Raw genomic sequence first — 25,008 nt, forward strand, 5'->3', positions numbered from 1 at the left:
TGTTTGTGTGTGGTCGACATCATTCCCCGAAGGGTTAACAAGGGTTACGCGCCATCGACCCGCCATCCGCGACACAACAAAGGCCTCGCCGCTTTGCTCATGCTCAGTGTATATGTGTTTGTGTGTGTGGGGAGGGGTATCTTTAAATGAAAGTTGCTGCCATCAAATTAAAATGAATAACAAACAGAAAACACTGACTGAAAGCATGTCTTCAAATGAAAGATGGTTCAACATCTTAAAATGATTGACAAGTGTCTTTGTGTGTGTGTCTGTGTGTACCTATAATTTAAACTGATAAATGGAACAAACAGCAAAATTTCACCCTCTAACAGATTAACAAAGAAAATTTAGATTTTCAGTCACCTCTGGTTAGAAGTGACATAAAAAGGGTATTAGCTAGACTTTTATACCAAGCATCTGTTACTGGTCTGCAAAGGGTAACACAAATTACTCTCTTACTCACAGCAGGGATTATCAACAGCTTTACTTGTCCTCTTTGCTGCAAACCTGGCAACTTTATTACTTTTTTTAAATATCCTTTCATACCCTTCAGTGGATATAAAAAAGTCTCTTCATCACTAGACTCTAAATTAGAGCCTAATGAAACCAGACTGTCCAAAATTAATTGTGACCAATGTGAAAGAGTCATGTGGACATCTGTGGCTCCAATCAGTCATTTGTGTGAGACATTCAAAGTGATTAAAGACAGCCTGCAACAAAATTTAACATGACGATCTCACTATGTGCTTGCTTAAATTACTTTTGAAACATACAATGAAACGACACACTGATTAACTCAACACAAGCAAAGGCAACAGAACAAGGAAGACGTGAACATGGGTTTTGGGCCCAATTTGATAGGTATTATTCCTACATGCATCAGACTTAATGTTATAACTAGTGAGGGTTACAAACAACTTAGAACACTGCTGAATATCGCAACGTGTAACCACTTCCGAAGAATGTGGGTCATATTATAAGAAGACGAAAACTTACGTGGCCTTCCCCTCGCGGAGAAAAATGCAGGAGAGGGAGAACTGCAGCGTGGCTGACACCACCTTCTTGGACAGGGGCTTAAACTTCAGCTTGACATCTGTCTGTGTGGGCATCGGACTGGCGTATTGTTTCATGTTTATACTGCTAGTGGCCAAGGCCTTCCTCCGCCCTGATGGAGACTCCTGTGGACAGACAGAATTTAAGAAAGAAAGAAAAAAAGAGGTTGAGTTTAATTGTTTTTTTATTGTTTTGAAACTTTCATAAAGTGCTGGGAGAGGGTTAAACTGATGGCCCATCACAGTGTACGGTTTATATAAATCAAGAAGAAGCTAGAAGTGGGTCCCTCCTGAATTCCTCATTGTGAATTCTGCTGTAAAATCCCTCCTGATATTTCCTATCAAAGGTCCGCGCTGAAGCCATTTTTGCTGTACTTCTTTTCAGAGATGGGCTCTGGGCCAGGGGCTAGCAGTCAAATTAGAATTTGGGAATATGCCACAGACCAGGTGATAAGAGTTATACAATCAGTGACATGGCCCTGCGTGTGTGTGTGTGTGTGTGGATGCAAGCTGCTCACCAGAGGACCGTGTGTTAAAAATAAGAACTGCCGGAAAGCCTTGTCACTGACTGCTAGATATGGAAACTAAACAGTTGGGGATGTTCCAGCCTTTTGTCTGCCCTCCCTCCAACAAAAACTGATGGGTTTTGCCTGCTATGGAAGCACCATGCTGTCAGTGAATATCAGGCTGGTTCACCTCCTTGCTGTGTTGATACCACTGACATACCATGCCCCTCTCGGTTCTCTTGTGCCTCCTCTCTTTTAACTGATTCTGTTTTTGTAATGTGTTTCCTGGTTAAATGTTTTTTTCCCTATTTGCATGGGAGAAGGCACAGATCTTAGCACCAAAACCAACCTGTCTCACACGTCCCTTCACAGGCCAGAGAGAATGAAAGCAGCAGGCAGCGTACAGCACATGTTCTCTTTTCTTTTTAAAATGCCTGGTTTCGCCTGCTCTCACTTTTTGTCTCCATTTCACTGCACGGCTGTCTAAAAGCTGCATCCAACTATACCACAGAAAAATACCTACTTGTCTCAGCTGTGAATCGAGCCCTGAGGATTCATCCTCTCGTGCGCACAATACCGAACAAAGCAAACCAGCAAGCTCCCTTTCACACTACACCAGTCTGAGAGCACATATACATATACACATACACTCTGGCGGATAGGCTAGATAAAGCGATACAAGCTCTTTACATTGGCTGTTTCCTGATGTCTTCACACACAAACACATACACACACACTCCTTGGACGCTATGGCTCTGTGGGGGAAAACTCAATCTCAGCCTTATCGCTGAGGACTGCAGGGTATTCACACACACTCTCACACTCACATTCACACACACAGAATTTGTATCAGTACAGAGTGGTAAAGCTTTTGGTAATATAGAGAGAAACTATGTAAGCTCCAAATAGAGATTAAAAGTGTTACAGGCCAACCATACGGGAACCAACAAACTGCAAATAACTGTGGCCGGAAATACTGAAGAAGTGGATACAATAAACACTGAAGTAAACAATCCAAGCCTTCACGACCTTATATGAACTTTGCACATGTCAAATTATATTTTACCTACAAGCTAACAAATTTGATAACACATAATAAAACAAATAAGTTGATGCTTGAGACAGACTACTCTGAGGTGAGAGAGCCTGTCTTTTCAGATGACGGTTCTTTTTCAGACGGTTCTGCTGACTCCATCAAAGGGAAACCTCCACTGGAGTGGTGTGGGATGAGAATTGGGATCTCAGCTGGGAAAGAGTGAAGTACTCATTCTGGGTTGGAAATGTGTTTTTAGAGTAGAGGATGAATAAAGAATTGCAGCAGCAGACTGGCAGATGGGTTGGCCTGTACTGGTCTGCTGTGTGAAGAGAAAGCTAAACATATAGGCAAACTTGTTGATTTAGGCGTTGGTCTTATTTCTGTCCTCAGCTATGGCCAAATAAGCTCTGGTGGTCTCCCAAAAAACAAGGTAATGGATACAAGTGGTATAAAAGAGTGTCTGGGCTCAACCTTACACAGATGGTGAAGAGCTGAGTTATTCAGAGCTGCTACTCTTCCAAGTCAAGAGGAGCCAGTTGAGGTGGTTCAGGCGTTTGACTAAGATGCCACCTGGATGCTTCTTAGATGAGGTGTTTTGACCCTGGGGGCAGAACCTGGACAGTCTGGAGGAGAGGGAGGTCTGCAGATTGCTGCTTAGACTACTGCCTCTGTGACTCTCACCTGGATGGATGATGGGTGGATGCTTGGCCCAATTAAACACAATAACACTTGTAGAAATGTGCAAGAACCAGTTTGTGAAAAAAAATTGTTGTTAGTTGGTAGTCGTTTTCTGTAATCAGAATACATTAATAAGGGTATAAGTGGGCAAAACGGTCTATAAAAAGGCTATATGAGCGTGGTATTTTCAATGAAACTCAAGATTATCAGTACATTTTAAATGTCTGGCCCTTAATGCCATTGTCATTTCGCAGTATGGCCTTAAACAGTGTTAAACTAAGTTTGACACTGCTGAGGCTAAAGCAGCTGGCAGCAGAGCAGAGCCAAAGACTGTGTGAACCCAGTTAGTATACATCCTTGCTCAGGAGTGAAAACAGCTGATCTGAATCTGTATCTCTAGCCTCTACTCCACCTTTCCATTTCTCCATCTCCTGTCGATATCCAACACTACATCGCTACGAACCCTCCTATCCTTCCATCTCTCTCCCTCTTTGCCTCCTCTTTAGTACCTCACGCCTCTCTCAGACCAATAAATAAATAAAAACTACAGAAGCAAGGCCTCTTGACATTTCCTCTTGACATTTGAGCCTTGTCGCATTGGCTGGGGAACATAATGACATATCATCGGCACAGTGATTGTCCACAGAGCAGCCCCATCAGGACAGGAAGAAGATGAGGAAATAAAAAATAAAAAAGCACTCTCTTCCCACCTCTTATCTCTCTGCAGATTACACCCTGGCTATTATACTAAGCTAATAGCGCATGCAGATACTTTATGAATGAATTTTCCAAATGCACTAAACACTTAAGAAGAGGGGATTTAGCAAAAAGGAGGATGGGGAGAAAGGGGAGGTGGGGAAAATAGGAAATACTTAAGGATATGCAAATACTCTGACGGAAGAATGGAATAACCATTTCAACAGATTTGAGTAGTGGCAGCAAACAATGGGAATGTGCTCCATTTCCCCAGATGCTACTTGTCAATCAATGTGTGTGTGAGAAAAGGTGATGGTGAGCGGGGAAGTGGAGGGGGTAACTGGGATTAGAGGGACTAGGAGGTTGTGACAATGTGTAAAATGAAAAGGGAGGACAATGTAGAAGTTTAATTTATTACAGAGAGGATAGAACTATCAATATGCTCTTTTCCTGAGCCAAGAGGAGGACTAAACGTGTGTGTGCAGAGGAAGCACAACAGGAGTAGGAGAAGAAGACGGGCACAGGCAGAGGATGTAAAGGAGGGAGGGGTGATGGCTGCATGCTGCCCCCTAGTTGCATCTTTTTACAACTACAGTGCATCAACAGAGATCAAGGTTAAGCTTCTACTTGGAATCAATTTAACTCAAAAATTCAGGCTGTTCTTAAAATAAATAAATAAATAAATAAATAAATAAATAAGAGCATGCAAACCTGAAACTACCCACAGCGCCTCATTTTTTTTTATAAATTCCATTCAAGAAGAGTGTATCTGTGTTGGAGTAGACCTTGTCTTAGACTACCAGTCCTGCCTCTCTCCCCCTGGTGCCAGCTGGCCCTGGATCGATCCACAGATGCTCCCCTGGTGGGGGGGCAGGGGTCAGGGCAGGAGGGTGCCCGGGGGTCCTGCTGAATCTCTCTGCCCTAAAATGCCAATGGGACGGGCCGGAGAAAAGCAGGGGTAGGGACCCTTTTGTAAGGGAGGGATGGATTAATTATACTGAGTGCTAAAAAGGAACCTGCCTTCTTTGTTTAGACCTGGCTTGAAACAGACAGTTGGGCAGTGTTAAACCACGTCAGAAAGGCTACGTTCACACTGCAGGTCTTAATGCTCAATTCAGATTTTTTGATCAAATCCGATTTTTTTGTCTGCTTGTTCACACTACAAATAAAATGTGACAGCAAACGCGCTCTAGTGTGAACGCTCAAAGCGGCCCGCATGCGCAAAACAAGACGTCACACACAACGCGCTGTTTAGACCCAGAGCAAACAATATTGTTTGACTGATGGCCCTTAATATAAAGACTTTGGACTTTGTTTCCCAATTTTTGCTTTAAGTTATTATTTACATCATAGCGTAGATAACCTAATAATTATCCTTATTGCTGTTTTAGAGAGGAGCGGTGCTTCAAAGGATAGTTGCAGATTTCTGTCAGAATCTGCAGATTATACAGTACAAATAAAACGTTCACGTTGTCTTCCCAATAGTTTCACTAACATCTACACTGGATGGCCAGGAAGTGTTTGCGATGTCTTTTCGGGCGCTTCTCCGGAGATAATTGCCGTCTGTCTTGTGTCAGTGACGTAAAAGACAGATTTAATGCGACATGACCGTTTTCAGCACCACATACGAAAGTGACCCAGATCAGATTTGAAAATATCTGTGCCGTTCACACTGTCATACCATGATCGGATATGGGTCGCATAGGCTCAAAAAAATCAGATTTGATGCGCTTTCGCGTGCAGTATGAACGTGGCCAAAAAGATGTCCAACAGACTCGATCAGCTAATGGCTTTTTAACACAGGTCAACTGACTTTGATTTAAACAAACGTTACGTTGAGCCATACATTCACCATCAATTTAAATCTTATTTATTTATTCTTAAAATACACTAATACAATAAAGTATACATTGTACTATTTGTACTCCACTGGTGGCTGATATTGCAGCTTTGATTTAAAAAAAAAAAAGTTTTAAATTTTTCATCTGAATTCAATTTAGTTTCAGTTTAGTTTCGAGAGTCTTTACCTGTTTACACTTCATTTTGATGGTTTAACAAGTTCATTTTGATTACATTTAGTGTTGGTTACATTTTCCTTTATTGCTGGCATTTGTCAGGGACAAATTTAAGAGTTGTGAAACTCAAAGCTTCCTCAGGTTGGTTACTCGGTCAAACTCACAGAGATTATAATTTATAAACAGAAATTTACTGTATATTCACATATTATTTTCATTAGTTTCATGAATGGAAACATGTTTTTTTCCAGGATATTTAAACTTTGTTATTTTCAAAGTACTGTAGCTTAAAATAAATATAGTTTTGTTCATGAAGTGGCCAAAAACAACAGACACATGTACAGACAGGTAACACACACTTATATATATATGTATATGACAATCGTCTTTACTTTATGTATACACAGTTCTGGAGTATGCCCTTTTCAACCAATCTGCCTATAACTGAAGAGTTTGTGGTGATGTTTAGTATGCTGTTGAGATAGACTGAAGATAAAAACATGGCTTTAGTATTATAACAATAATGAGACGTGATGAATCGCTGGTTTCACATCAAGCAGATGATTATCTGACTTAAGCCTGCTACCACATAAACAAAACAATCCTGACTGGGGTAAAATGGGCAACCTGAGGTCAGCGGAAGTCAGACTTCATGAAGGCAGCACATGATAAAATTTACACATTACATTTTGAAAAGAATTGTCATCCTTTAAATAGCTTTTTTCTTTCTCTGTTATTAAATGCAACACTACTGAACCTAAAACTTTAAAAAAGACAGACTATAAATATTCAACTCCACACAAAACTGTACACTGGCCTTTGCAATTTGCATTCACACGGTTCAGAAACAATAAAAGCCAAACTCAATTTACCCTTTAGAATAACCCTGAGGTATCCCCGATTAGCACCCAAAATCAACTGGCTCTGTCTGAATCGAGCAGTCAGCAGATTGGACGTGGGGGTACAGTGCTATTCCTCTTGCCTCAAGGTCACAGTTATTGGAAATGGAGACATCCAATGTGCTCACATCTCTCTTTGAATCCGCACACAATGGAGTGATTCCTCTGTGTCAATTTGGCCTCCCCTGATAGCTGATAAGGCTGCCAGTTTTACATACCACCTATGAATGCTGCACTATAGGCGTTATAGACACACACATCCACACACAGATTAAGACCAATTTATTCATCTGCTACTATTATATGAGAGGATTTATTTTTTTCCCCCCAAGCAGTGTGTATGTGTGTGTATTTTAAAGGCAACAATAGCCATAAAAGGAATGCAATACTATCACTTTGGTTATGTTGAATTACAATAACAATGGTCCTAATAATGGAATGAACTGTGAAAATGGCTTTCATGTGTATTGTCATATGTATATACACTTTGGAAACAGGACCAGAGGAATTTCCCACTGTGGCCCCAAAATTAGATGATCTTTCACTAACCACCACCCCGTCTCGGGTGGCATGAACTACAAAAAAACACCCCAAAAACAAAACTGCAAACAATTGAGTAAAAGTATGGGAAGAAAGTGAGTAAAGAGGGTGATTAGTTACAACAAGAGTGGGATTAAGGTTGTTTTAAACGATTGTATATTACACCGCAGTTTGTGCTCTAGTGCTGGAAGAATATGGTGTTGAATGTCAGTGAGCGCCAGTCACACTGTCCCTTTTCTGTATACGACAAAGAAATTTAATATAGTGCAGAAACAATCACTCATGAAACGAGAACCACGCTTGATGCTGACGGTAGGATAAAACACTATTTTCCAACCACTACACTACACTCAGTTTAAAGCTTGATGAAGAAATATCTAAATTTGTCACCTCTTCATTTGTCATTTTTGTATTTGGTATTACAAGGGGTTTGGGGTGTAGTAGCTGTCACTTGTTTCAAATGATCTCATTGGATTCCACAGCTGCTACGATGAACCTGTATTTTCATTATTTCATCAGAAAACATGAAGGACAGCAATATAAACTAAGGAGCAAAATCACTCTGATTAAAAGTAATCTTCCTTTAAAGTAGACTGGTTATGCTCATTTCAAGGAACTCTTGAGTACCTCTGTCTGTCTTCATTTAAGGTCATCCTCATTAGGACAACGTTCTTCTGATTTGCTGCCCCTCATAAACAAAATTTGAACAGCAGATCACATCATACAGAGCGAAGAATAGAAAAATATTTACAGCAGAGTTTTTGCAGCAATCACCTGTAAATACACTGACCTCGTGCTCTGAAACTTTACTGTCTCTATAAAAAATGTATATGACATCAGGAAAAACAAAGGGTCTAACTGAATGTTAAGAGGCTGGAAATTAGGGCCAAAGAGCGCAAGTTATCCCAGATGAAACTGTTGTATAAATAACTCTTTTACTGTTGTCACCTAACAACAGAGAGGCCAGTTACTTGATAAAAACACTTTACTTCCAGCTGACACCCCCCACCCCCAAAGCAAACCTTCACACAAATAGTTGCTATTGAGTTTAATGACACCACATTCTAAAACTTTATCATTTAATTTATTTCATGAGATTAAAAAAAAATCTCTTTATTCAGCAAGTGTGCACCCAGTAATCTATATTAAATTGTGAAGAGACTCCAGTTATCACACATATTGATAATCAGTCTGAAAGAAACATAACAGTGTGTTTAAATGAGAGAGGAAACACCGATGGGTGTAGAGTGAGAGAGAGAGAGAGGAATCCCTTTAATGTAGGGGTGCCTCTGATGGCAGCAGATGAAAGGGGGAGCGCCACACACAAACCAGTCCTTAAAAGGCCTAATCCCAACTGGGAGAGTGGAGCGTTTTACTGGGGAGTAACCTCTGGCTAGCTTGTAACACAGAGCCAAACAGAGAGACACATTAAATGGAAAACTGGTGTATTCTAGAGGCCAAATGGAGTTAATGAAATCTCCAGATATAATGGCTTTCATCTCTACCCCACACAGCCAGAACCCAAGTCAGCAGGTTTAGGGAACTCAAAAAGGAGGAGGAAAAAATATCATCAGGCGTCTATGGCATCCATACTCCCATGACCTTCCCACCAAGGTCAGACTTGATTTGAGTGGGAGTGCATTTTGAGCTCTGATTGCAGAGAAAAAATGTGCATTGAGCAATGTAGTGTAGCAAGTATGGCAAATTTCTGTAGGTCAACCCAAAAGTGTCCTTGAAAGAAAAAGCAATCATGTTTCCATCAGCTTTGAGGTTATTGCAGAAATGAAGCTATGTGGAAAATTATAGCTTATGATGCTGACTCGTTTTGCTTAATCTTCAAATTAACACAGTCACAAAAAGTAAAATGCTAACATTTGTCTATAAACAAGCTACATGTGGCTTTAGCATCACAGCTGAACCTAAAGTTACCGTTTTTGCCATGATCATGTCAAAAATCCCCAACCAGTTGTAGGCAAACACATTATTCAAGTCATTTGAGAACTGTAGTTTTATTTGTTTTTTTTAATTTGCCCTTTTGCACTATCAGAGTGATGAAATTTATGAAACTGGAAGCCAGTTATATATCGCAGTGTTCAACAGCCCTATGGCAGTCAACAAGGAGAACATCAACTGGCATGGACACATTTAGATGAATATATTATATATTAAAAACAGGCTTTTAAAAGGGATTTTTGTAGGACACTGAATTAAACTGTCACTGTAAAAATCGCTTCAGATGAGAACCAGAATGAATCTGTGTGAACACTGCCCATATAACGTTCTGTTGGTTTAACTTGGAACAGTTTGTTTGGTAAACACAGTCTGAAAAAAAAAAAAGCTTTAGTTTGGAAAATCTTAAGGTTAAAATCTTTTTGACTGATGGTGAAAGGTAAAAGAAAAGAAAAGAAGGCAGGAAATCTGAATTAGTTCAAGACAGTAAACTGTTCTCATTCAATCAATTTAAATGTCTGGATCAACTAGTTAATTATTAGCACCACTGAAATAAGTCACTGTCACTGAACTTTTCTGATTAGTCTGCATTACAATTCATAACGAGCAAAACTGCTTAGATGGACACCAAACTAATATCTCACATCTCTTTCTCGCTTCATTTCCGTCCCTCCAACCCAGTCTCTCTCTCTCTCTCCCACGTTATCAGTGTGTCCAGGGTGCCCTCCTCTTTTTGACTCTTTGGGTCTTTCTTTGGGGTGGCCCTCAGTGCCCCCCACACACACTCAGACCTAGAGCATGCACTTCAGACAGGGGGCTAATGGGAAAATAAATTACCAGCAGGAAAAAGCCCTGGCTCTGCACTTCTGCTGCAGAGAGAAAGAGACACAGGGGGGTTGGAAAAGACGGGGGTGGTCAAGAAATGGAAAGAGAGAAGGGTAGAGAGGAAGACAGAGAGAAACTGATTGCAAGGAAACTAACGAAAAAGAAAAGTCAAAAAAAGGGAAGAAGATGGAGAAAATGAGGGAGAGGGTATAACAGGAAAGTAAAGAGTGATGAGGAGGCAGGGAGGAAGAGAGACAGATAGGTCGACGGGATTAGCTAGAGTTCATTCCTGGTCTATGAAGTGCCTGCTCATCACTTTTCCAGCCATTTTACCATCTCTGGCCATCACAGAGACCTAAAATGGCCAATAACATCACCATCCCCACACACACACACTCCCTGAGCTACTGTATCTTAGATCGATTACTCCCTCTGCATGAAGCAGCAGCTGAGATATGAGGAGGGCAGAATCACCATGGTGGCAGACATCCATGATGGTGTGTGCTCAATCAAGTCTGAGTTAGTGTGCGTTTCTATGAACATATATGAGAAATACAAGTGCATCAAAAAAAAAGGGGGGGGGGGGGGGGTGAGGAACACAGATAGGGTTGCCAACCGTCCCTTAAAAAACGGAATCGTCCCGTATTTAGAAACAAAAGTACACGTCCCGTATTGAGCTAATAAGGGACGCACTTTGTCCCGTAATACAGTGAGAATCAAAAGTAGTCTATAAGTTTTAATGTAATTAACGCTTTGTTTGAAAACATAATTCCCAGCCCCGCCCCTGCTTTGTGACCAATGAGCTGACAGCACACTTATGACAATTCGAGTATGACAATTCAGATTACCGCTCATCTCATTGGTTGAGGAAAGGTCGCTTGCGGAGAAAATACCGGAAGACAACAGATGACCACAACAAAAAGCATGGCCAACAGGGAAACAAACGCCGACACTGCGGTGCAAGTCTCAGACGACAGTACACCTGAAGCTGGGCAAACACTGCGATTTTCAAACTGCACGATTGGCTCGCATGGGTTATAAGTTCGTAGGTCACGATGCAGGGTCTCACACTATACCGCCCGATGCTCTGATGCGACCTGAGTCACACTGTGCCTCCATAAAATGAAGGTTATAACAGAAAATCTGTCGCTCGCTCTCCCTCTCTGTCTTTCACTCACACAGACACACACCACCATCAACTTTGCTAAATTACTAATGACAAACATGATTAGGCAGCTGTGATTGAGCAGCAATGTAAATCCAACTATTTTCACGGTTGTTGTGGTCGTGATAATTTGGTGATGCCACATCGAAAAGGCTCGGATGAGCTTTCCAAAGTTCTACAAGTTGTGCCTCCATCGCTTGAGTCCAGATCACACGCTGCACAGCCGTGCTGCTCCGTCTTTTTCACCGACGTTTACGTGTTTGCGCGTGAGCAGTGTGAGCGGCTGCGGTGACACCCTCACGAGCGATTGATGATCGGGAGCTGGTCGTGAGGTGTTAATCGCTTCTCGTTACCCCACGTATACTACACGATGCACGATGAAGGCCAAAATCGGGCCGATCACCAAATTGGTCGCACGACTCAAAAATCGGCTCAAAATGGGCCAAAAATCGCACAGTGTGAGCCAGGCATTAGACCAGCAATGTTTGTTCCTCTCAGAGAAAGAAAAAAAGGCTGCAAAAGTGCAGGGAAGAATGGGAAAAGGAAAACACCTGGCTGGAAAAGTGCACGATAACACCTATAAAGCGCACTGCACTGTGTGCCGGCGCACTTTTTCCATAGGCGTGCTTCTAATGGTGGGCACATGAAGAACATGAGGGGCGTGAAAGCTCGGGGAACCCTTAACCAATTTTTGTCTACCAGGCCACGGCAGAACCAGATATGGTAAACACTGGTTTGTTTGTTTTTAAACCCTCTGGTTTAGGTTAAAATGGGCATGTGCAGTGAATATCAGCGCTATGTGGCCAGAAGTGTGATAATATAATTTATTTTGTGTAATAAACAACTGCAAGGATAGATGATTACAACAAATAGATGAGTAATACATAAAAGTAATACATAGATGAATAATGATGATGAGTTATGACGCGTAATCATGGGAACAAGTGGGTTTACAAACGGGAGCAAAAGCTGAAATAATGCCTCTGCTGAAGCCAATTGCACTAAATGCACTAAATGTGCACTGTTACAAGAATATTTTTCTTTCTATTGTTTTCTATTAATTTATATAATTTTAAGTTAAGCAGGACAGAGTTCTTTTAAAGAAAGATTTACTTTTATTATCAAAAGTTAAGCATGACAGGCTTCTGTTTAAGAAAGAGACCTGTTTTATTGTGTTAATGTTGTCATTTTGAGCTAAAAATAAATGGCTAAATGATTTTTGTTTCCCATGTGTTGATATCACAAAGAATACGCATCTACTTAAATCAAATTCAAGTCAAATGGTTAAAAAAAATAATTTCACACACAAAAAAAGAGCTAAAAAATTCACCACACTGGGAAGGGTGAAGACAACTGGGTCGCCCGGCCCTGGCCACGAGGTGTCCCTTATTTATTTCTCAGGGAGTTGGCAACCCTAAACACAGAGCATCCATCCATGTCCAAGTAGTACTGTGTGCATGTGTAACAGGTGGAAACGATCTCTTGTGAGGTTTTACCAAAGAAAGGGAGCTTGCCCAAAATGTGAACTTGATTGGAACAGCTCACGTAGGAATGTAGTGAATCTGTGCTGCTGAGAATTTGCATCAGGAAGGTGTCATAGAGTAGTGCAGGAGAGTGGAAATGGCCAAACAGCTCACATTACAATGACAAGAGTTATGTGGCCCACATTAATTATATAGCAACTGTGTGGAAAAAAATGTATTGAAAGAAAATCATCAATGCTATATATATATATATATATATATATATATATATATATATATATATATATATATATATATATATTCGTATATATATCGTATCGATATTGAACCGTTCGATACAGTGCTTTCGGTTCGGTACACATATGTATCGAACAATACAAAATTTGTAATTTATTTTATCAACTTTCCTTCTGACGATGCTGTCTGTGTTGAGCGCTCAGTGGATCTGCGCTCGACAGTGCAGCCTAGGCGGAGTAGTCGAACGCAGATTCACTGAGCGCAGGGCAAGCTAGCGAGACAGAAGCTAAGCTCGTTGCAACATGGCAAATTGAACCTCCCCCACCCTCATTCAGATCTGGCGTTTGGAACTATTTTGGTCTTCATGTGACGTATGACCCTGAAGGTAAGCGTGTCATGGACAAAAGTAAAACAGTATGTTGGATGTGCCACGCAATGCTCAATTACATGGTGGGAACTACTGCGTTAGCGCAGTTAGCTCATTGCACGGGGCAATCCGCTGTAGCTCGTTAACGGAGATTTGCAGTGTTGTGGCGTTAATGTCATTTTAACGAGATTAACGCTGACAGCACTAGTGGGAACACAACGAATATGACTGCACACTTACTCCGACATCATCCTAGTGCAAAGACAAATGGAAGCAGACAAAAACAACAAGCACGCATGCTACAAACTTTAGCCGAGTCATTTAGACAGCCGTTAGCACATGATTCTCCTTATGGGGACCTGATATGTTTAATATGCTGCTGAGAATATAGCCCAGAAGAAGCGTACAGTATAGCTTTTATTTTGGAAAGAGCCATTTCTCTGTAATAACCTCTCTTTTCCAAAGATGAGTGATTTCTCGATCATATAGATTATTTTTTAATTATTTTGTTGTTTCAGCAACATTAAATTTAAAAACTGTACTTTTGAGTTAAAATATATATTTATAATTTTAATAAATGACAAATTAAAAAAGCATGAACATTTTTTGTATCGAAAAAATATCGAACCGTGACACCAAAGTATCGAACCGAACCGAACCGTGAATTTTGTGTATTGTTGCACCCCTAGTATATATATATATATATATCACAATATAAGAGATGAAAATTGGCTTTAACCTTTTTTTTGACAGTATAAAAGTACATGTGTATACTATTATTATCAGTCAAAATAAATAATTAAACTAAATTGCTCTCCTATTTGCTTTCCCTCACTCTTGCTCTTTCTCTAACTTCCTGTTCTGGTAGTTACTGTGGTGGTCGATGATATCCGTTAGCTCCCTTTCCAGTGAGTTTGTCATACTCTACCAAACTGGACTGCAGCAGGTGATTGTAGTTTTCCTTCTGGTGATGATGGAGATGTGCTGTGAGCTGGAGTTGCACTAACTACAATGCACCAGGTGCAGCTGGAAAGCAGGTTCGAGGTCAACAAGGCTGCAGAAGGAGGACTACATTCTCCAGCTGAAATTGGAGATGTTCACTGTAAATGTTGTAAATGATGCTGATTATATTGGTTTGTTATTCATTTTACACAAAGCCTTTTACAATTAGAGTGTTTGCAGAAGAGACACACTGGTTTTTTGGTAGTTTGCTTAAGAAAGCCTGCTGTGCATGCTCTTCCCACGCCAAAAACAACACCCAGACCTCTGGGAAAAACTGCCTCTGACTATCTACACTGTCTAAATTCTTATTAAAGTATCTATTTCAAGGTAGTACAAAGCCTCTTAACATGAAATGTACTTAAAACAATGACGACTTACCATGAAACTGCAATATAAACACGTTCCAAAAAGATTATGATGACTATTGGATGATTCCCACCATGTTTCGTAACTTTCTCAGCAGATAATACAAAAGAGGACACCAAGAAGTTCAAGGGTTTTCTAGATTAATCAGACTGGGACCTCTATATGCCAGAGACTTAACAGGCAGATTTCCAGGTAATCACAAGATCGGAATTTTTGGGGGGGAAATTATTTTCATGCAATTCTCACTTTCAGAATCCATTTGTTTTAGCTGTTTGTTGGCAGGCTGCTGAGATCTGACGGCGCTATGATAGGGCCCTAATCCAGAGCAAAGCTGATTTGCTTAAGGGGGAGGGAGGAGGTTAAGATGGCCTGTGACAAGAAACAATTGCCCAACGTGAGAGTCTGCTCTCTCCCACCCTGCTCCATGACAAAGGTGTACTCTCCATGCTAAGTGACAAATCTGGGGAGACAAAGAACACTAGCAGGGTGATGCTCTGCTTCAGTGGCTCTGATTGTGGCCAACTCAAAGAGAATCTAATATGGATTTTTTTTAAAAGGGAGAGAGGGAGATTAGAATGAAAGAGAAACAATGAACACCTTCTACCAAGGGGGAATTAGTGGAGGGATTGGATAAGGAGCTGGTGTGCGTGTGCGCGAGCGTTCGTGGATGAGCACTCGGAAATTCCTTTTGCATGAAAGAACAACGGGGTTCACAAATTCTGTTTCTGTGCATTTACATGTAAAGATATACTGATACAAATGGATCCATCTCATTTTTCAAACATTCATAATGCGGCTACACCATTTGTGTTAATCTAATTCTTTCACAACCTCAAAAGAATTGACAGCTAACACTGTAAATGTGATAGAAGCCAACAGTTCACGTTTTTCAATAACTGAAGCATGTTACGTTTAAAAGTTACTAAACTGCAGATTAATCAAATGAATTGATTCCTTTATCTCAAAGTAAGAAAACACACAAAAAAGTGAACATTCACGTCAATTATACAAGGTCAAACATTATCCATACATAAATTGTGTGCTTTATTTAGAACCAATAATCACATTGTTCAATAACTGGAGCATATTATGTTTAAAAATGATTAAACTGCATTAATTCCAAATTAATATCTGGAACAAAGTAGCAGTTCTGAGCATCACAGAACATTAAGCTAAATTTCCACAAGGATAATCAGAAACTGCTGCTTGAAGTTGCAGTTGAGGTTGACACTTTGGTCATTGCTTCAGTGAACTGTGACATCATCACAGCCTTGTAACCTATCATGCTTACATAAAAATAAATATCATTACATTAGAGGTGGGAAAGATTTACATATGACTGAAATGCCACTAAAGACCAACCCACTTGTACAGTAGCCTCACCAGGTTACAACAACAGATGTACAACACACTGAAATGCCACCAAAGTGCAGCACGCGCCAAAAGCTGAGATATCACATTTTGTTCATGTCGCTGTACACAAACAACAGCTATGCTCACCAAACACTAATAATGAGCATAAACTGCCAGTCAGAGGTTGAACAATTTAGATCTTTTTCTAGATATTTATCAGAAGAAAAACTGAAAGTAAATGATGTTCAGTCAGAACAGTTCTCTGGCCTCTGTCTGCCTCACTGTTACCGTTCAACAGTTACACTGAGCTAATTATATACTTTAAGGATGCTTAATGACCATAACTTGTTTAAAAAAAAAATTAAAGATAAAAAGAAATTAAAAGAAAAAAAATCGGGGAAGGAATTAGATGTAATGTATGTTTATATGATATGTTTGAGTCGATTGCGTATGCTTGCATTATTTTGACCCCAATTTTAAAATGAACTAGTCCCTCAAGTATACATTGACAGACAAATCGCAACAAACTCATCATAGTCAGAGTGGTTATCAAATCTCTGTACCTTCAGTACTTCTGTGTATAACCAAGTCTGAACAAACTTTTTTAAATGTAAAAAGGGAAAAAAGAAATCAGATGAATTAGTCTCAAAGTAAGAAAACACGTAGAAAACAAGTGAACATTCAGCTCAATCTATTATACATGATTAAATATCAATCATACATAAATCATGTACTTTATTCAGAGCTATTTAAAGCCATTAATGTTCAATAACTAAAGCATATTATAAAACGCAGCTGAAACATTAATGCTGTTAGCATCGTGCATATCCAGGATGTAGGTATGTGTATTGCCAGTGCAGTGACTGACCTAGACTATAGCCTACATACATCTGTTCATTTTTCATGCAAAGTACAGAAATGCAACGCTTCACACAGCTGTCTTTTACCTGACTTATTTACACCTTTCCATCCCAGAGAGAGATCTGCAGCCCCTGTTTATAACTGTCAAAATGAGATGTCCAGTTTATGGAATCATTAAAATCAAATTACAATAAAAGCAAAGTCTATAATTTCTAAACCCCCAATGGCAAATAAACATATTAACATATAAAATATAGCTAGAAACACTCAGTTACAAATGGCCTCATTTGGCCTCTTGAAGGTGAAAGGGGTTCATGATAAAGTGTCCTTCACTTCAACTCCTAACACTTTCTAAAATGTATGCCTTTTTAGCATCAGCAACCTCAAATTCCTCATCCCAGACTGTGGGTACAGTTTTCCAAAAACAGATTTATATGGCAAACAGAGCATGTTTAGGGATCAGTCTAACTGTCAGTGAATGGCTTAGCAGGGGCATCAGAGCACATCACTAAAGCCTATTCATTGCCACTTAGCAGAACAGTCACCTTAGTTTAACTCTGTGTGTATGTGTGTGCATGTGTGTGTTCACTTCCTAATACTGTCATATACAAACATACACTCGCATGTACTCACTGTGAGCAGATTTTGAAAAAGATAATGTCAAACCAGTCTCCCTGCACAGTAGTTTAGCTGGAGTTTACCACAAAAGCCTTTGTATATGCACAAACGGTCTATCTCACCATAACCATCACTTGCATCTCCTGAGAAACCCACCCACTCGGGCCCACTGGGTCAAGCTTGTGGATAAACATGGGCGTTTACAGAAGACAGTGTTTTGCGAGCCACACGGGCCTGTCTCCATCACAAGCAGCCATCTTAAGTCGCACAGGGGAAAAATAAATAACCAAGAGATAATAACTGTTCCGCAGCCGTTTTCCAATTGCACCTCACGCCCCACCACAACTGCCTGACCACCCATCATCGCCATGTAACACATGACACCAAAAACAAGGCGAGATGAGGACAAAGACAAGAAGGTAAAGTCGGATTAGCGCCGACTGAGGAGAAGGGCAGGTGACAGCATGTGAGGCAATGAAGTGATAGAGGACAACCTCAGAGATGACTGATAAGAGAGGGTGTGGCGGCCAATAATGTACGACCGAGAGACTTTGTTGAGACAGTAGCGCTCAGAAATAATTATTTAAAAACACAGGCTAATATTTTAGGGTCTTTATCTTATAATATAAAGCACTCAAGACGACATCACCGTTTAAAATACTGATTTCATGTATAATCACTTTACTTTTGCATTTCTTTTGTGTTAAAGACTGGCACGAGTCTGTACACATTGAGCGTCGGCAAGGGACAGCAGCCATGATCGTAATTTAAGACCACATTAGCTAGTAGGTAAGAAGCACTCCAGTCCACTTTGAATTATACATTTACACGGATGGAATTTTAGTGCATTTGGAGGTTTTCTGATTGAAATTGTGATTTTAAAATTAAGGGATAGCCATCTGCTGCACCTGGGGTGAGGGAGGAATATTGGATAAAAGACACACACTGTGGCACAGACTCAGATGAATCATAACTAATGATTAAATGCAAAGTGTTATATACACTTTCACTACTTGTGATATCATCTTCCCTAATTCAAGGGATGACACATGCTCTTTTGTATAACTGGGTGAAAAGAGTTGAGTGGAGAAGAAGCAGTGTATCATGGGAAGAACCCCCCAGCAGCCTAGGCCCATTGCAGTATAACGTGACTGAACAAGGGTTCAGGGTCACCTGATCAAAGTTTATCAGAAAGAAAAGTTTTACGCCCAATCTTAAAAGCAGAGAGGTAGGCTGTCTCCCAATACAGCTGTTACAGCAGCAGATTTCATCATTACAGTTTTAACACAATATTGGAAGCATGTTATGAATAAAGACAGACACACGTTTTAATAACATTTTGAGTTTGGTCTAACTCCGAGCTCTACAACGAAGGCGACACAGGTAGGGGACAGGATGTTTTGCAGGTGATACTTGTGTTATGGGGTCAAACATCACACTGTATGAGGCAAAAACAAAGCCTGTTTGAGCTGGTTTCTGCGTGTGTGTAATATAAATGTATTTATATGTGTCTGAGAGGGACATTACATGGTGTATGTGGATCCATGCCGAGAGCCTGTGTGCACATATGTGTAAATACTGTATGAAAGACACAAACTGTGTGTGTTTGAGATGTTGTGCATGTGACTGTCAGTGTCTGGTGACATCTGCCGCGTTGTTGGCCGGGTGCGGATCACAGCAGGCCGCAGGCGCCTCAAACCAAGGAGATGAAAGCTGAGGTCACAACCTGGACCAGTGGGACAAGGCACACAAATACAAATGCACACATGCAAGTGTAAACAACATACACAAACTGTATGCACAAGACACACACCGTAAACATATGTCTCACACACACACACACACACACACACACACACACACACACACACACACACACACACACACACAGCATGTGAAGGACAAAAGACGAAAGAATAAGCCAAGCAAGGATTTTAAAAAAAGAGAGAGAGAGAGAAAAAAATCAAAGCAGACAAAAGAAAACGGGACTAAAAGCAAAACTACACCCACACAGACAGGAAACTGAAAAAGATGATGCAAGCACAGAAGCAAAGCCCCACATTGTCAGGGGCAACAGTTTAATCAGTTTAATTAACAAACACGTGCATGTATGCATGTAAGCAAAAACAGACGCGCGCACGCACACGCACACACAAAGACAGCAAATACGGTGTGTGCCAAGCAGCTGTGTGCCAAAAGCTGTACAAATCAGAAGGTGCCTCTGTGTGTCTGAGTATATGTGAGAGCTACAATCTGAATAGAAGTGTTACAGACACACAAAAAGATGCATTTCAGTATCGCTTCCAGTTCTGAATTTGTTGAATCCTTTCTGAATTAAGTCAGCTGCCATTATAGTAAATTACCTTGTAATAAAGCTTCTTTTGACTGACACAAAAACATGAAAAACAAACAAGACCTTCTCATACATACATTAATTAAATTACTGCAAATGAAAATATGATAATAATCAAAATTTGTATTAGATAGGCACGCTTCAAATCAGTATCTTTATACTTCTGCTTCATGAAAACCTTGTAGAGTTTGAAAATGCTGTTTTGAACTGTGACATATATACAATATGAACACTGCAATATCTCTGAAGTGTCAAATTTAGGCCAGATTTCCAAGGTTGTTAAAACTTTCCACTCTAGAGTGCAACAGGAAACAAAAAAAATTGTATTTCATTCGACTGAATCACGTCATGAGAGTGGTTATCTGATTGTTAAATCGAACCGGATAGCACAGAGTCACAGTTTCATAGGTATTTTGTAGACAAAAGGCCCGCCTCTTACCTGTCATACCACATTAAAGTAAGACAGGAGGACACAGCAGCAATACTGATATGTTTCTTTGATTTAAACAGTAGTGTTTCATTGTAATGATGTAATTTTTTGGTCACTTAAATCAGCGGTCCCCAACCCCCGGGCCTCGGACCGGTACCGGTCAGCGAGTCGTTTGGCACCGGGCCGCGAGAGTTGAGGCTCAGGTGTGAAATGTGTGGTTTTCAGGGTTGTTAATCAGTTTTCAGCGTTATTTTGTTATCGTTTTTATCGTTAACTCTGTTTTCCTTGGTCTTTTCACGTGTGTTATGAATAAATCTTCTTTTTTTTCGGTACCGGTACTAGTTTTATTTTGTTGTATTTATCCGCGACACCTTAAAGGCCAGTCCGTGAAAATATTGTTGGGCATAAACTGGTCCGTGGCGCAAAAAAGGTTGGGGACCGCTGATCTAAATAATCCTAAACTGAAATCTAATGAAGCAAAAGTGGTGGAAAAATATGTTTTTGTTACAAGTGTTATAGTTACAGGTGACATAAGTACAGCGACATTTAAATTAGCTTAAATCTTGCCAGGTGTCCAACATGCAACAGTACGTCAACACTGATGCTTCTTGTGAATCTCGGGGTTATTTTATTTTCGACACCCAGAGGACTAGACTGAAATGTGTCAGGTGACGGTTACAGACCTCTGTATTTTTTCCGATGTGCAGTCGAAGTCAAACTTTCTTTTCCTTATAAGAAACAATTTTGGGACAAAATCAATAAAGTTTCCAGATACGGCCCACGTGAGATTAAATTAGGTTGTATGTGACGTGAACTAAAATAATTTAGCATCTCTCCTTTAGGTTTTTTCAAACAAAAATCCAGTTTGTAAACTTAAAAGAATGTAAATTAGAAAATGTGGCTTATACACACATGATTGTGTTCTGTTTGTCTAACACGCAAACATGAAATAAATACAAAAAAAGGGAACAAAAAAAAACATATTCAAGACACCAGCTACCACATGCTGAGTTACAGACAAGCATGACAACAGCACAGAGATGTAGTTCGAGAGACACACGCAAACACACACAGACAAACCTCTATGGCAGTGGTCGCAGTTAGTCAGCAGACTGGCCATGTGACAGGGTGGCGTGGTGTGGATTAGGGGCCAGTAAGCCTATTAGGGCGACAGGAGGGACCACCCGGCCTCCACAGCCACACACAGCACCCTAACACATAACTGGCTGGAAACACAGCCAAATACAGAGTTCCCCAGAAACAGGTGCAGTTACACAAAGACAAAAATATACCCACATTGGCACAAAAGGAGAAACAGACACTCTCCTTATAAATGTTTTCTTTTTTTCACTTTAAGCTGAATTGTGGGGTAATTTCCTCCATAATGTGACTGCATCGTTTCCTTATTTAGCCAACAAATTGCTGATGTGCTTTCAGAGCATTAAAATAATATTTTTAGCTGCACAGTGGCAGAAAATGGCAGCGTTTAGGGTGGTAACAGTTGTGTGTCTGTGTGTGTGTGAGTGCGCCCAGGGAGGAGTCTGGAAGTGGGGGGTAATCACAAGCATCTGTCCTCTCTCCACACGGCAATTAATTAGATTAAATTAATTTGGAAAGCATGTGTGAATGTGTGATCCCATACTAGGAACCTCCCGCCTTCTTACAATCTCACACACACAAACGCACAGGAAATTATTTACATGCCTCAATCTTTGAACTATAAAGCATATATTATTTAAAATTAGCATTGCGTTCACACACAAACAACCCAAGCGAATGCACACGCTCTTCTTTCTGACACAATAAATTAGGCCTTTTGAGTTCTCCAAACTATTTAAGAAATGGGAAATGAGCAAAGGTGAAAACTTTGGAGACACACGCGTGCACACAAGCGCAAATTAATCCCAATTTGTCGGCCGCGGCACGGGAGAAACTTTTGGGATTTCATACTTCATACCAGCTTTTGTCACCTTTGCATGAATAGCCGAGGGCTGAAATAATTGTGTTTTTCTTCCCCGAGGCCCAGTCAGCGCTCACAAGCCACTGGCCTACGTAATGTGTTCCAGACAGAGACAGGGGAGGGGGGAGAGCAGTATACACACCATGGCGACGTGTACAATACAGAGAGGGTGTGTGTGTGTAAAAGTGATGGAGGTACATTTGTGTGTGTGTCTTTGTGTGTGTGTGTATAAAGGTGATGGAGGTACATTTGTGTGTGTACGTCATGTTTTTTTTAGTTTTTTTCTGTGTGTGTCAGTATGTGACTGTGTTACTGTGTGAGTGGGCATATGTGGCGTGGAAAGGCCCTTAATGGAGTTGGATGTGGTCCACAATAGCCAGGACTTCACCTTAGAGAGAAAACACAGAATGAAGGGGACAAAAAGAGATGGAGAAGGGAGAAGGACGCAACAAGAATGTGATCAAGAGGTGAAACGTGATCGTAAACCATTGGTGAAAATCCCATCATATACACAGCATACAAATCAAATACGGATATGGACTCAATGCATTTAAGTTAAATTAATGTAAAAACACTACATCAGAAGTATTTCATACCACAGTTTGATTTATGTCTGCGTTCATACCTCAGTTTTTGAGGTTAGCGTTTCAGCTCTCGTCTCAGTTTTTTGGGCCACAGTTTCAGCTATTGGCTCAGATTTTGGTCTACCAATTTCGCGTCACGCCTCGCTTTTTGGGCTAAAAATTTAGCTTTAGGACCCATTTAACATCATGCTTTTTGTACTATAGTTTCAGTTTCTGTTTCAGATTTCAGCTTGTTTTGGTTTTTGGGCTACGTTCAAATCTCGATTTTTTTAGCTACGGTTTTGTTTCATGCTTCTGTTTTTGGGTCGGAATCATATCTCGGTTTCTGGGACACATTTTCAGCGTGTTTCATTATTTGGCCAGATTCACATCACAGCTTTTAGCCTACAGTTTCAGCTCCTGTCTTGTTTTTGGGCCAAGTTCAGGTGTCAACTTCTGGGCTAGTTTCGATTTGTGCCACAGTTTTATGATCGGGATTATGTGTCGGTCTTTGAGCTACGGTTTTGGTTCATGGCTTAGTTTTCCTTCAGAAAGGACACATCATAATAATATTTAAAAAAATAAATTAATCAATTAAAAAAATTGGCCTAATCACTTGACTGAGACTGTATTGATGAACTAAAAATAAACTCCATTATTGTGATGCACTACCAGTTCCTTTGCTACAGTATAATAATATTTAAAAATGCAGCTTTCATCAGACTACTATACTTAAACCAGTCAATAACAGCTCCACAGAGGCATCACATGGATATGGGTTAATGAAACTAGATACAACTCACAGGTTTTGGTCTCAGTTAGGGATATGCAACTAAGCAAAATTTGAATTTCCATGCAATTATGCCCTCCATTAATTTTAAATGCAGGATAATCAATATCGGGTTGTTTTGTTGAGGGTTGTTTTTTTTGGGGGGGAAGGGCATAGTGTATTTTATTTTGTCTTTCCTTTACCGAGATCTAATTTAGCCTTTCCTTAAAACTCCAAACTCAGGTCAGGCCAAGATAAGAGGACGAGAGACTTAGATTAAGAAAAGCAGTAAAACCAACTCAGCTGTTTGGAAACACTTTGGTTTTAAACAGTCAGGTGATAATAACAAATAAAACAACTGCATTGTGTTTTAAAAGTCAGTTTGTCGCATTAATTGGTCATGATCAGAAAACAGCATAAGATATCAATATAACTGTGGTTAGACTTAGAAACCATAGCCTTGGTTTGAAAATTGTTACACACTTATAAATTAGATATTTTTCCTTTTCTATAATAAGAGACATAATCAGTCTTACTGTCACATTTTAAAGATTTTAACTATTTAAAAAAAAGGAGGACAGGAAAAAGCTGTGAGTACATAAAGTGTCAATTTCAAATTCGATATTTAAAATGTGTGTACGTGCAGCAGACAGGCTGTCAAACGCTGTGAGTGCCGATTCGGAAGCGCCTTCCTGCCTGGGTGACATTGATGTAATGTGAGTGAAAAAGGTGAAGTATGAGTTGGAGGGAGGAAAGATGGGCCTTTGAGTGTGTATCACTGTATATTCAATGTATTCAGACATGATAGCTTCTCACATGAAATGCAATGGTGTGTGTGTGTGTGTGTGTGTGTGTGTGTGTGTGTGTGTGTGTGTGTGTGTGTGTGTTATTTAAATCCCTCCACAAAGCTTTGAAGATGAGGCAAGTTGGTCTCCCATCTCCAGCTTTGGCTGATATGCAAACGCAGAGAGAATACACACAGACATACATACACATTAACCCCACTACCACCACCAACACAGACACACACACAGACACACACACACACACACACACACACACAAAGAGCCTGTCAGCACAATGCCTTCAAATATAGCCGTCCAATCTTTTGACTCTCAATTTGCCCACCTTTTTGATAATATGCGCCTGTTTGAAAAAGGGTGAAAGGCAAGGGTAGCATGCAATTTAGAGATACTACTGTGTAGCCATTTTCAGCCTTCCGCCTCTTTCCCTCTCTCTCCTTCTCCATCGCTTTCTCCTCTTTGCTCTCCCTCTCTCTCCAT

At 40.3% G+C, this 25,008-nt stretch overlaps 1 protein-coding gene across 4 annotated transcripts in view; it reads right to left on the minus strand.

Annotated features, from left to right (window-relative positions):
- Positions 1-25,008, minus strand: part of ehbp1 (EH domain binding protein 1) — a 167,847-nt gene that overhangs the window by 108,842 nt on the left and 33,997 nt on the right. For all 4 annotated transcript variants that reach the window (XM_085183552.1, XM_085183553.1, XM_085183554.1 and 1 more), the window contains one exon: positions 997-1,178. In XM_085183552.1, the coding sequence (XP_085039678.1) occupies positions 997-1,178 (182 nt within the window). The remainder of the gene's footprint in view (positions 1-996; positions 1,179-25,008) is intronic.

This window comes from Neolamprologus multifasciatus, chromosome 13 (genome assembly GCF_963576455.1).
Source record: "Neolamprologus multifasciatus chromosome 13, fNeoMul1.2, whole genome shotgun sequence".
In the NCBI taxonomy this organism is placed as follows: domain Eukaryota; kingdom Metazoa; phylum Chordata; class Actinopteri; order Cichliformes; family Cichlidae; genus Neolamprologus; species Neolamprologus multifasciatus.